The following is a 13,244-nucleotide window of genomic DNA, read 5'->3' on the forward strand; positions in this document are numbered from 1 at the left end:
CTCTCTGACTTTGGCATAATTACTTCCCTTATTTTGGTAAATGTTCCTATCGTCCCCTGGGAGACCCGCAATTGTGCCAGTGAAGACAAAACTGGAATACAGCCCCTTTTCCACACGGAGAGGCAGCGGTGCAGAACTTGGCTCTTTCTGCTCTATATGGGCTTGAAAGAGTCACTGCTCCAGGTGCGTCCTGCTGTACCTTTCTCACAGCTACGCTCCTGCTGCGGCCTTGCTGGTACCACAACAGGGCGAAGGCAGGTTTCAGGATTCATTCACACACTCCCTCATTTCTAAGAGCCATTATGTCAAACATTTGTGAAAGTAGTGTTGAAATAATAAACAAAAGTGAGCTGTGGCTGGGATTTTCCTGTTTGTGGTTTGGTAAGGGGAGAAGAAAAACAGACGCTTTCCAGCCACAGCAGATTTGTTCTTTTGTTCTTTTGTTTACTATCAGCTCCTGATTCCTTTTTTCCTCCCAACTGATGCTGCCCCTTCACTGCTGTGGTCCAGGGTCCTTCACTGAGCCACAGTGTAAGAGGAGAGAGGAGAAAAGAGGAGAAAGCGCCTCGCTTGACTGTAGCTCACAGAAAGGGGAAAATCACCACTTGGTCTGCATTGGCAGCAAGTGCCACATAAGCCTTTTCTCCAAAACCTGGCTGGACAAGGTGCTTGGAAGTGGACCATAAAAGCATGCATGGCCTGGGAGGGGAGAGGGGCTGCCTGGGCCCAGGGGGAAGCAGAGGCGTCAGTCTGATGTCCTGGCTTCTACAAGGAAAACCCTTCACACCTTGAGGAACAAACCCAGTCCTGAGAGGCCTGGATTTCCCTAGGGTCTGCTGCTCTGCGGGACCTCCCCGCTCCTGCCTTCCCTCTGGTGTATGCAAAGCACTTCAGCAGCACTGAGGGAAGCAACTTGACGTACAGGAGGGGAAGAGCTCATACACAGGCTAGTCCTACAAAACCCTTGTAAGTCCAGCCCCTCTCCCATGCCCTGATCTTTGTGTAAACGTCCCCGTGTCTTTGAAGGAGAGTGCATTCATTTAGTCAGGGATGGTGTGGGAGAAACACATCGCCTTGCAATCAGCTCCAGGTGTGCCCAAGCCACCTGCCATCTGCTCCGCCTGCCCTAGGGCGACCGCTGTGGTGCAAAACCCACACTGTACTGTACACTGCGGTACCAAAAAACCACTGTACTCTAATGCATCATGGTATAAGATCTGTAGCAAACCGAGGGGCAGACCATAGCAAAGGCTCTGAGCCTGCAAAGCAGAGCTGGGTGGTAGAGAGGGAATCGGTCTCTTCAGGGAGAGCAGCTGTTCATGTAAGGGACCTTCATTTGTAAATATCCTATACGGCAGACCTTTTCTGTTAATATTAATTGTGGAGACCAGCTTTGGGAGCTACATTTATGTTACCCTTTACACACTGGTGAAGGAAGCTGTGAAGCCTCTCTGGCTGGTAGGTGTGAGGGCAGCTCACGCTGTGCTGGTCCTCCTGTCTTCACCCACCTGGCACAGCAGCCCTTCTGACCTCGGGACCCCGCACGCAGCTCTGCGGTGCTCGACAGGAGCCAGCACACCCTCGCTTACTGCTTTTCACAAATACAGCCAAACTTCGTTCTGCGCGACCATACAGTTACTCCACCAAACCATAGCTTTTTAGGATGTCTGCTATTCAGATGGGGCATGTTTGTTCATAATGAAATAAGCTGCTTGAAAGTCATTTGGGCACAAATTAAGTGTTCGTGATACACACCATACAAGAGCTATAAAAAATGAATGCAACCATGAGGGTGAAAAAAAAAAACCAGAATTGTTTTCCATATGGGCGGGCAGGCCTATACACATACCTTCCACATACAATGGCCATTATATCCCCATAACTGTTAATAGATGGGAACTAATTAGACAGAGATACAGCAGTATGTGCCCACGGACAGTCTGGTGATGTGCTATCAATACACCACCCATTACTGTATCTTCTCCTCCTGGGAAATTCAAAGCATTATGCTCTGTGTACAGCTGTGCCTTGTTTGTAATCTAAGCTTCTGGCCCGGCTAATCACCACCCATTAAACTCCCATTTTCTTCACGAGTCGCACATTTTCCAGATCAAACCCCGTGTCTTAATCATGCAACAGACTGAGCTCAGAAATATGTCTGCGTACATTGCTGGAAGTGAGGGCAAGGCAGAACTGAATTGCATAGGTCCCCTAAGCCTCTGAGATACTTAACAGACAGATATGTTTAGATACACTTTGAAAAGATGTAATGAAACACAGATGCCCCTTGTCCCAGAAATCCTGCTGGGACTATCTGCAGGGATGCTGCAGCTGCCAGCGAGCCTTGGAAGAAATTCTCAGGAGAACACGACGCAGGTTGACAGTATCTCTGCAAAAACGTGCATCGACCCATGGAATTTAGTAGGGAAATGACAGATGTCACAGGACTGCTAATTAACGAAAAATCAGTTACAGCAGTGAGTAAAACCAGTGTTAAATGCACAGGCCTGAAGAGTAAGTAAGTGGTTTAGATTCCTGTAAGCTTCAACCCTAAACAAGTCTACAGACTGGTGTCTCTACAGGAGCATGGAAATGACGGGCCTCAGGAGGACCTGAAAGGTCATCTACACCATCTTCCCCTGCAGACGCAGGGCAGCTCTCCTTTTGTCCTTCTAGACACATCTCTGTCTAACCAAAAGTGAATTTTGCACCTTGGATTTCTGCCAGAGTCAAGCTAAGACCGCCTGTCTCTTTCTTATGACAACACGGGGTCAATACTACACGGGCCAGGACTGATGTGGTTAAACAAAGAACGGCTTTCAGGGTGAATTCAGCAGCGGATGTAGCCGTAACGCGCATCTGCAAAGAGCTGTGCTATGACACAGCCTCGTCCCCTGCAGATGTGAAACGGAGCATCCACTGGGGGAAGCAGCAGAGAGAACACAGTTTTACAAGCCTGCTTTCCACCTAAGTCCACCGCTGAAATATTCCCAACTCTTTGACTCTCAGCCTTAGGCCCTCTTTTTCACTAGATCAAAAGACTGGTACCCAGAATACTGGGATGTAATTTGCCTCTGTCAATGAACCAGTAGAACTAATATCATGCATTTAACATCAAACGTTGATGAATTTTCATAATGGCCTGGTAGAGCGAGTACTGTTTTCCTTATGCTCCTGGTGTGCCCGGGTTGGGGGGAGTCAGAAACAGACCCTGAAGAGGTAAAGGGAGAGCAGAGAGAGATTTTTCCTGGATTTTTTTATCTCTTCAGTTGAATTAAACTTTATTACTTGGACACATAATTCTTAATAAGACATAGTTTAAACAAGAATTTTTATTACATGTTGTTGTACATTACTAAATTATTATGTAACACCACTTCTTCTCTAAAAGTCCGATGCTTAGATTCTCAAGAACTAGTTGGCACCGGCAAAGCATGTGTCAACATCTGCTTGCAGACAGTAAACTGTTGCCATTAGTTTTTCAAAAAATATACAAAAACATTTCTCTGAATCCTGGCTATTCCACTCCCCCATCTTTTTAACTATTCTTAGCGTAACTTGATCTGGTGGTACGTCTTTAAACTGCAAAATCTAAGGTCTCTGAGCAGTCAAGGGACAGACTGTACCCACTGCCCTTTAACGGTAAGGAGAAGCTGCCCACAGTGCGGCCCCCTCTGCACATCCCACCTCACGCTGGTGATGCTAGATGGAACCTTTACCTGGCGAGTGTCTCATCTTTTCCATCCATAACAGCTATAAGGGTGCTTTTTTTTTTCTTTAAGGAAAAAAAAAAAAAAGTAGCTCCTCTAAAAGGAAAGAGGAAGCCAGAAATTTCATACCATCACAGTCCTGCCCCATGATGCTTCTTCCTGTCTGTGAATTTCCACCTGCCCCTTCTGCGTATATAAGGCAGCACACGTGGGGTAGAACTGTTTAGTTGCCTGCCGCCGTCCAAAGGATTAGTAGCAGTGGGGAGTGATGCTGTTTCTCTTTTCCTCTGCAGTTCACGGGAGGTGAAGGAGCTCTGGCTGGACTCACTCCTTGGGTAAGTACTCCCTGGGATTAAATCTGTGGCGTGGTGGTTGAAGTCGGTGGAGCGCTCCAGATGCAGCTGTACAGAGATGGACAAAATTATAGCCGGGGGAGAGGTGCGCCCACTGCTAAGCGTAGCTCGTGGGCAGAGCTGACTGATTGCTTAGCCTTGTGCTTGCAGATTAACAACAACTTCACATAGCTGTCACCACTTGCTCATTTTTTGCATGGATTAAAAATGGAAAGCTGCTTTTCTGTTTTAATCAAGAGGCAGATAGAGCAGCAGGGCTGAGTGCCTTCCAGAGAAGGGCTTAATGACTGACTTGTGTGGGATATCTTGCTGGTTCAGGATCATACTTAAATGCTAGACCGGCTTGCAGGGAAGAAAGACAAGAAGGGTGCAGTTTTACAGAGCTCTTTCTTTGTCCATTCCCTGTTCAATAAACAGGCAAACAAAAGGACCGAAGGAAACCAGAGTGTCCAGAGCTCCCCCGATCAAACTCCTAATGAAAGTGTTGAGCAGCTGTAATATTGTGAGTGTCTTTACTGTTTCAGCTCTGTCAATAGAGTGATTTTGAAAAGCTCTGATTTCTGAACCATAGCATTCAATTACTCACATAGTGTCTTTGTTTTCTTGCCTAGTCAAAGACACTAAATGCTGGGAACATGGAGAGTCTGATTGAGTGCCAGTCGGAGGTAAGCAGCCGCTAAATTTCCCCCAATCCTTGTTGGGTACTGATGTGAGATATCTTAGCAAAGTGGGGGTGGCCCCTGTAGGAGCTGCCCGCTGCCTACCACTACCCACGAGTGGGCAGAGCCCTTTGAAGGCAACTCCGTGCGACACCGGGCAGAAGGAGCTGGGCATTGCTGTGAGCAGCAGTGTGTTGCCCGGGCTCGTGGGGAGCTTTGCTCAGGAATCTGGCAGGCTCCGAAGCCATCAAGGCTCCCCAGAGAAGTTTGGGAGGAAATCTCCAGTGCCAGGGGAGGACAGAGAAGGGCAGGCTGTGTCCGGCTGTGGCTTCTCTGGATCAAAAGAGCAGCCTGAAAGAGCACAGGGTTGTGACCCGCTGGGCAGGTCTGGGGTGGCTGGCTGGAGGGTTTACCACAAACCCCTCTTTGGGCAGCGAGGCCGCGTCACTCCTGGACCAAGGCACCTCTTCAGCAGGTGTTAGGTTTGCTCTGGTTATGCCCCAGAGCCTCCCACAGATTTCGGAGGAGCTGCAGCAACTCGCTGGTGGCCCTCATTGCTGGTGGCAGCTCTGTAATTTCAACGCGCTTCTTGCAGGCTGATGCCAAGAAATGTCCCTCGCTGGTCCCAGCAGATGCTGAAGACGGACTTTGCCACTCAACTGGTGAGTTTCGAAAACAAACTGAGGAACTGCCTTCTTATATAATGCTTGTGAGCTGCAAAACCACCCGAAACTGCCCGCTTCACCTCCCTGAGAGCAATCCACAGCCCTCAGCCCCATCCAGGAGATGGCTTAACCCTTGGAGTGCCACTCACTTGCAAATGACCTCTTTCCCTTATGCTCAGTGGCAAAGGTGACAGTGCTGAGTGCCAGAGGTCTTGTATCCCTGTTCCCTGCTCCTCAGAGCCACACTTCATTCTGTTCCCTGGCAGCGATGCGAAGTAAATATGCTCCTTTCTCACTTGAGCATCACCACTGAGGTGTGGCACTGCAAGTGAGTACAGCTACTAGCGGTTGCACGCCAGAGCAAATAAACCCCCTTGGCAGCCGCAACAGCACTTGTTTTCTCTCGCCATGCAAAACCTCAGCACCTGTAAACACCCCGGAGGAGACCATTAGCAGGGCAGGGTCAGATTTGGAGCGGATCATCGTATCAGACCACTTTTTAGGCGTATCAGAAGCAAACATTTTATATGACATTATAATGTTAGCTGACTTTCTCATAGCTTTTAACCCCTCCCTACCAAGGACTTGTGCTAAGCCACAAATACAGGTCCTGAGAACTTCTCATCTGCGTAAGACAACTTCATTTTGGAGTAGAAGGCAAGTCCTTTATAGGAAATGTGCGGAAGGCAACTCCTTTAGAAAGCTTTCTAGCAAACGGATCATTCTCTCACTGTTTCTGAAAGCGAAAAAAAGCCACACTTCATCCCAATACAACCATCATCTCCAAATTCCTAGCATGCCCTCCTCTTTAAGACGGAGGTGCAAAACCTATGCTAAGAGATTTCTGACCCTGAAGCCAGTGAGGCCCTACTGTGATGCTCCCATCCTCTGGAGCAAGTATCACCTTCCAGTGGCTGGCTGGCAGGGGGCAAGCACTAGCTCTAGCAGGACCACTATCATTAGAGCTGGCTCCAAAGCTGGCAGAGCTGGAGCTGTGTTTTTCATTTCAGCCTGTGAAGGAGGCTGAAAAGCAGGAGCCCCTAGTTCCACTCTTGCCTTAAGTCTGGCGCGTAGTGAAAACTGGTGTCATTGCCAGCTTCCCAAGTGACATATCTGCCTTAGATAATTATCACAGAAACCACTGCAATATCAAAAATCTCTATAAATGCTGTTATTTATGTGCCTTGTATGTTCCCACTCTCTTAGAAGAAACAGTGACTAAAATATAAAAAAAAAACCAAAACAGGAAAGGTGGTGCCCTTAGAGGGATGGTCACAGTTTTACAGTCTAGGCGGCTGTTTCCTTAGTAACCACTTAGTTGTCTTTCAGTTTCTCCCTGTTTAGTTTGAGCTGTTTCAACGTACATCTCTGCACTGCACACAGATGAATGGCCGCATAGCACGCTCTGTTTTTTTAAAAAATTGATTTTTTGCTTTCCTTTTGCTTGCAGCAGATGGAACAAAGAAAAGAAAGAAGGTGATATCGCAGTCGTTTACTCTGCGACGAAGCTCTACCAATGGGAATTCCCCAGGGCAGCTAGACTCGGGTGCCAAAATCGCTCTGTTTGGCCAGCCTCTGTCAATTATCTGTGGGGAAGACGACACACTGCCCCAGCCGGTCCAGGTAGGCAAGCCTGGTGATACAGTTATCATACCTCTGGCTTCCAGTGTGAGGCAGGATCCCCGGTACTTGTGCTGCAGCATCCAGGAGATGAGTGATTTTGGTGTTTCCCCTCCACGCACACTTCTGATAAGCTCAGGGCTCATCCCAGATGTAGAAAGGGTCAGGTCTGAGAGTTTTGTCCAGCCCACCCAACTTTCACTGGAAGTAACATTGAGTGGAGACAGCCCAGGACCAGGAATAGGAGAAGATCTGCTCCTTAGTATAAGCAACTGTGATTCTACAGAAGTAATTTAAATGAATCTTTCAGCAGCATAAACTTCCAAGGATTCCTGTATTTCCCTGAAAAAAGTGTTCAGCTATGGACTGCCACCGACAAATACCTAAACACTGTCTTCTGGATAAAAACAGTTTTGTGGCAGTTCTCCCATGGAGTCAGCTTTTCCAATGGACAGGCTTTTGTCTCTTATAAGCAACATTTGCCTGGCTTGGGAGGGAGGGGATTTGAACCGAGATTTAAGCCATCCCTTGTTTCCTTCTGGAAGGAAGCAGGAATGACTCCACTGAAGTTAGTGGAATTCACCAGTCCAAAAAGGGGGCGGGGGGGGGGGGGGGGGGGAAATCAGGTTATTGCCCATGTAATCTACTTGGAGCAAGAACTAGATACTGACCTAATCAGAGCACAGCGTACCTCCAAACAATTTTTCTTCTGTTTCTAAAGAAATGTTCACTTGCTAAAGGACCTTCCTTCACCCAAGTAACTGTTCTCCCATTCCTGTCTATTTTTTTCCTGCAGGATCTCCTAGCTATATTGTATATGAAAGGACCTTCCACTGAAGGGATATTCAGAAAAGCTGCCAATGAGAAAGCACGAAAGGAGTTGAAGGAGGACCTAAACAAAGGCGGGAATGTTGATTTGAAAAGCAAATCTGTGCACTTGCTGGCAGTGGTCTTGAAGGTGAGTTCCTCTGACCTGCAGTGGTGGGAGGACATTGCTAATCTGCACAGGCCCACTTCAGTGCCCAGAGCTGCCCTAGGTGGGACTCCAAGCTAAAGCCAGAGCAAAGCCAGACTAAATGTTTCAGGCTTAGGAAAGTTTGGTATTTTCCTTTTCCACCTGATGTTCAGTCCCATGTGTTGTACCACTGATTTCCTGCATGCCAACAGGGAACTCACTTCGTCCTCCCCCTCAGCATCCTCCCCAGGGAGGAATACTGAGATTTATGCACCAATGCAAGTGTACTTGGCATGTATTTGTGGACCCCACTGCTCTGCCAGTGCGGATGGTCAGGTAGCTCAAGCCAGCCTGACTCCTAGGGAGCCCAAGTCACAGTGATGTTCCCTCTGTGCCCAGGGGTAGTGTCCAAAGACTCATCTAAATCTCTTGGCCTTGCAGGACTTCCTCCGAAATATTCCCTCCAAACTCCTGTCGGCCGACCTCTATGAGAAGTGGATGCAAGCTCTGCAGAAGCCAAGCAAGCAGGAACAAATTGAAGAATTGAAAGAGTAAGTTTTGCAACCGGGAAGTTTTGCAACCAGCCCCAACGTGATGGAGTGGCTGGTAGAGGCCAATGATGTCTCTCAAAACTGAGAGTCTCATGTAAAAGCCTGTCATTTATATCAGCTTGCTTTTGCTCCATGGGGTTTGGTCTAGAGGGCTCTAGCAGCAGCGTTTCCTGCAGGTATCTGGGACTGCCCTAGGACACGACTAGCGTAGGAAGAGGAGAGAGGCCGCAGTGTCTCAGCTAACGTAGTCGCTGCGCTGTGGGACAGGCACTGACAGGGAGCCTTCACATCTGCTGGCGGTGAAGTCGGGCGCGTGGAGACCACGGCCGTGTTTTGCTCTTTAGAGAGCAGACGCGGAGGCTGACTGGGAGTGCTTTGAAAGATGCAGAGCACAACCGCAGGCTTTCATGTGCCTTCGGGAAGCCTCCAGTGACATCTCCTGGTGCCATCTCATCTACTCAAGGACATGGACTGCTGTAATGCTTGCCTTTCAGTCAAGATCTCATCATTCAAGATAATGAACCGCACGCTCAGCTGCTGTTGGGGATTTCTGAATGATACTTCTGCTAGGCAGTGAGAAAAGCACACGCATGCCTCTCTGGAGGAAGCAGCATCTGTCCGAGTTTAATTGAGACTTGTGCAAATCAAGAAGTAGCGGCTGCTGCACCGTGAATTAATGTCACATTTTGTTTCTGTTCATGCAGGGTGGCTGAGAAACTGCCTAGACCAAACCTCGTCTTGCTCAAGCACTTGCTGTCTCTGCTTCACCACATCAGCCAAAACGCCGAGACCAACAGGATGGACTCCAGCAATCTGGCCATCTGCGTCGGCCCAAATATGCTGAGCCCAGAGACGGACAACGCGCTCCCGCTGGAAGTGCAGAAGGAGATGAATGACAAGGTGTGTTGAGCTCACCCAGCAGCCACCTGCTTCAGGGCAGCTCAGAGCCCTCCATAGGGATCCCAGTGCCATTGCAAAAGCTGAACAAAACAGTGCCCCTGGACATCGGGGGTGCCCCTCAGCTCAGCGTGATGGGCAAGGCTGCCCCTCGTCTCGCCTCCTCTGAGCAAAAGCAGCAGTTGCCTTGCAGTCCCCTACGTCCCATCACAGCTCCTGACTACTTTGCACGCAGAGAGCAAGGGGCACCCGGTGGGCATTGCCACCCGCGGGCCCTCTGGACAGTGAGGCTGACGCTGTGGCTGATGGCGTTTTGTTGTATCGGGGCAGATCGATTGGTCTGCAGCATCAGGCCTCATCCTCCAGAGTGGACTCACCCTCTGACTTTAAGCTAGAATTTTTTGCCAAGAACGGTTAGACCAGATGATCCTTGAGGTCCCTTTCCAACCTGGCATTCTGTGATTCTGTGATTCTATGATTTTGGCAGAAGCAACCCTGCTCTGTGCTGCCCTTCATACAAAGACAGAAGGCAGGAGCAGGAAAGATTGTTTAATATGTTTTCAGCCCTTTTGACTGAAATAAACTGTTTTCTGTGTGCAGGTGACAGTGTTGGTGGAGTTCCTCATAAACAACTGCTCAGAAATATTTGGGGAGGACATTGCCATGTCTGTCTGTGCCTCAGCTGAGGAGTCACCAGAGCACACAGACAGCTCCACAGGTATGAGAACTGACTGGGGATGTCACAGACTGGGGTTGCTGGGCCAAATTCTTTAATTTGTTATGGGAATATGTCTGTGGAAATACAGAGAGTTGCAGAGTGTTCAATACGTTATTGCAGTGTTTTTCTACAGGAACGCTTTCCATATAGTTCCCTTTCATCCTCAGATGGACAGTAAAAACTAACAGGTGCTTTGTCTCCACAGAATACCTATGTGCTGCTCATCAGAATGACTCTGCCTATGACAGCCCAGATCCTGAAGCTGAAGGCACCCCCTGTACCTCTCAGATGGAGCAGCCCAAAGGGAGGAGCACCAGTGTGAGCAGAAGATACCCAACACACATCTCTGCCCCTTCACTGACTAATTTCAGAAATGACATCAGCACGATGGACAGGAGGTACTCAGAGCCAGACCTGTCCTTCCAGAACTGCCTTGAAGGCAGGATAAGGAAACAGAAGCTAAACAAAAGTGAGGACAATTTTCCAGTTCAGCAGAAACAGCTAGGGTTGGAGGCACTAGAGAAACAGCTTGCAATCCTCCCTTCACAATTATCAACTGACTCCCTACCCAAAACATCCTCCAGTTGCTCCCTGGAGAGCTCTGATGGCTCAGTCTTCACCAGCTCTCCAGTAGTTTCGCCCTCTAGTCCCAAAAAAAACTTTTTAAATAGGCCCCAGTCCTTTTCCACCAAGGCCACCGAAGACTGCGGTACGTCTAGCAGGGAGATCAAAAAGCATTCCATGTCGTTCTCTTTTGCCAACCGCAGGAAAACACTAATAAAAACCCAGAGCTGGGGGCCTGGAAAAAACATGGGTTTTCAGAGAGACAGTTTCACAAAGAAAGAAGATCAGTTTTCCTGCAGAGTTGTCCAGGAGAACAGCCCTGATGATGACAGACCATTGCCTGTGGCATGTCAGCAAAGACCCCGTTTCAGGTCAGCTGATGAAGTGTTCAGAGAGGTAGACCAGAGGAATCCTGGACAACCACCCTCTTACGAAGAGGCTACTAAAAACTGCCTGGCCACTAAAGTTCCCTGCCACAATCTCACGGTTCAAACTATGAGATTAAAGGTGTCAAACCAGGACGCTTTGCCGCCTCATCCATGCAGCAGCTGTGCACAGGACGCAGCAGATACGGCTCTAAGGGATCTACCCAGTGGCAGAGTTCCTGCAGCGAAGGATTCTGACATGGAAACTGAAACCCTCAGCGTCACTGTGGGAATAAACTCCCGTGTGAGCTTACCCGTGACCCCGGGAGTCTACCGATTGAGAGCCATGTCTGAATCCTGTCAAAGGAAGAAACTTGAGTATGTGGCTCGGAGGTGCAGCCAGCCAGTCTTTGAGGTAGACCAGATCCAGTATGCTAAGGAATCCTACGTTTAAAAAGCCTATCCCTCCTTTTTGCACTGTACAAAGTAAATATTGTAAAAGCAGACATCTTGCTCATCCTCTGCAAGATTTTACTTTCAAAAGACCAAGAATAAGCTAGCTCTGCATGAACTTGTTTTTCCTTGAGGCTCTCCTGAAGTGTCTGTCACCTTGACATGTCACATTCTTTCACCATAAGAGGTGGTGTTGGGGATGACCTGTGTATTATTATGTAAAAATGTAAATGAATATGCTGTACATAACCTGTTGTGTGGGAAAACTAGTCACTAGTTGATAAACAGTGTTGTATTTGTGTTCCTGAAAGGACAATTAAAAGGTTGGCAGGTCCAGAACCTGTCCCACCTTCCTTTTCTGTATGGTCATAGACTCCATGCCATTTGTCATGTGTGTGTGCCACGCTGATGCAATGTTTTGCTGATTTTCTGCATTAAGAAGTGGGCTGGCAGTTACCCCAACTGAGGAAGAGCTGTTCTGTCATCAAGGCCACTTCAGCACTCTTCCATAAACCCCCTGTACCTGCTGCCATTCCCTCTTCCTTCTTGCTGGTGATGAGAACGATCTGACCACTAACCAGCATTACTGTTGTGTACCGAGCCTGGGTTTAGCGCCACCAAAGCCCTAGAATGTCATTATGGGAATGTATCAAGTAAACCTCAAGTGGCCTGAGGTGCTTTTAGTCTAAACTGGACAGGCTAAGCAGAAAGAAAGAATATCTTCAGGTTTGCGTTTACGAGGAGAAAAAAACCCAAACAACAAAAACTCCTGTAAGGAAACATTCTGGATCCCAGCTTTAAATAGTTAAAAGATGCAGCTCATTAAAAAAAAAAAAAAAAAAAAAAAAAAAAGACAAAAAAGAAAATATCAGGTGGTGTCCTTATAACCTTGTACAAATGACTGGAAGTACAATGTGTTTTTACATGTAGGAACTTGTTTTGGCTAGCACTTACCTGCCCTTTTATGGCTCAGCGTAGCCTTGAACCAGGAGCAGGGAGACCTTTATTTTTCTCCTGTGTAACTTCACTACAATAAAACATTTTTCTGCATGAATGCTAAACTGCCCGCTGTCTGTCTTTAAAACATCCAGGCCCTACATGTACTGTACCTACTTTTATACTATTCTACAGGTACTGCAGGTCTGCTTGAATGATGTGGCATATCTAAGTAGCGGGAAGGAAAGTAACTGACCAGCACTGTCACTACTATTGTTGTTGTAAGAGGCCGCAGGCTGGATTTTGGGAACGCATCCCTCTCTGTCAGGGAAACAAGTTACGCTGCCATGTAACAACAGTTATCAGGGAGGTGGAGAGGGAGCTGCAAAGAAGTGATGCTGCTCCAAAAGTGGAGCAGTTTAGAAAACAGCATACCAGCATCTCAGGTATGATGTTTTCCAGGTGTAGGTGTTCATGGGACTCAGAGAAAGGGGAAGGAGAGTACCTGGCCTGACAGGAGAAACGATGTGAGAAGGACCATACTGGTAGGCTGCAACTAGAGAAAATGCCACCTCACTCAGCCCCCTAAGCAGTGGCACTCTGCTTGAAGCAAGCTGAATGAGGGGGCTCTGCTGCAAGCTGCAAAAGGCATTTGCCATTTTCTGGAATCTGCAGCTCCTGAGTCACAGAATCACAGAATAGGTGAGGCTTGAGATCCGCCTGTCCCAACCCCCTGCTCAAGCAGGGTCAGCTAGAGCAGGCTGCCCAGGACCATTGTCTAGACGGCTTTCGAATATT

At 48.1% G+C, this 13,244-nt stretch overlaps 1 protein-coding gene across 2 annotated transcripts; it reads left to right on the plus strand.

Annotated features, from left to right (window-relative positions):
- Window positions 1-3,963: 3,963 nt before the first annotated feature.
- Window positions 3,964-12,335, plus strand: TAGAP (T cell activation RhoGTPase activating protein). 2 transcript variants are annotated; one of them, XM_082305884.1, is made up of 10 exons: window positions 3,964-4,045; window positions 4,481-4,565; window positions 4,675-4,728; window positions 5,318-5,384; window positions 6,838-7,010; window positions 7,804-7,965; window positions 8,404-8,513; window positions 9,218-9,413; window positions 10,011-10,128; window positions 10,334-12,335. In XM_082305884.1, exons 2-10 carry the CDS (start codon window positions 4,539-4,541, stop codon window positions 11,509-11,511), a joined length of 2,085 nt encoding a protein of 694 aa, XP_082162010.1. In that variant the 5' UTR covers window positions 3,964-4,045; window positions 4,481-4,538; the 3' UTR covers window positions 11,512-12,335. The 2 variants fall into 2 exon arrangements, with proteins under 2 accessions (XP_082162010.1, XP_082162011.1); XM_082305885.1 differs by having other exon boundaries at window positions 6,841-7,010.
- Window positions 12,336-13,244: the final 909 nt, after the last annotated feature.

Source organism: Platalea leucorodia, assembly GCF_965183815.1.
Source record: "Platalea leucorodia genome assembly, chromosome: 3".
In the NCBI taxonomy this organism is placed as follows: Eukaryota; Metazoa; Chordata; class Aves; order Pelecaniformes; family Threskiornithidae; genus Platalea; species Platalea leucorodia.

What these genes read in the sequence shown, in the direction of transcription:
- TAGAP (XM_082305884.1), top strand. Translation starts at nt 4,539, where the DNA reads ATGAAAGTGTTGAGCAGCTGTAATATT. An exon ending in CGGACTTTGCCACTCAACTG is followed by an intron (nt 5,385 to 6,837) that starts GTGAGTTTCGAA and finishes TTTTGCTTGCAG; the next exon opens with CAGATGGAACAAAGAAAAGA. An exon ending in CAAATTGAAGAATTGAAAGA is followed by an intron (nt 8,514 to 9,217) that starts GTAAGTTTTGCA and finishes CTGTTCATGCAG; the next exon opens with GGTGGCTGAGAAACTGCCTA.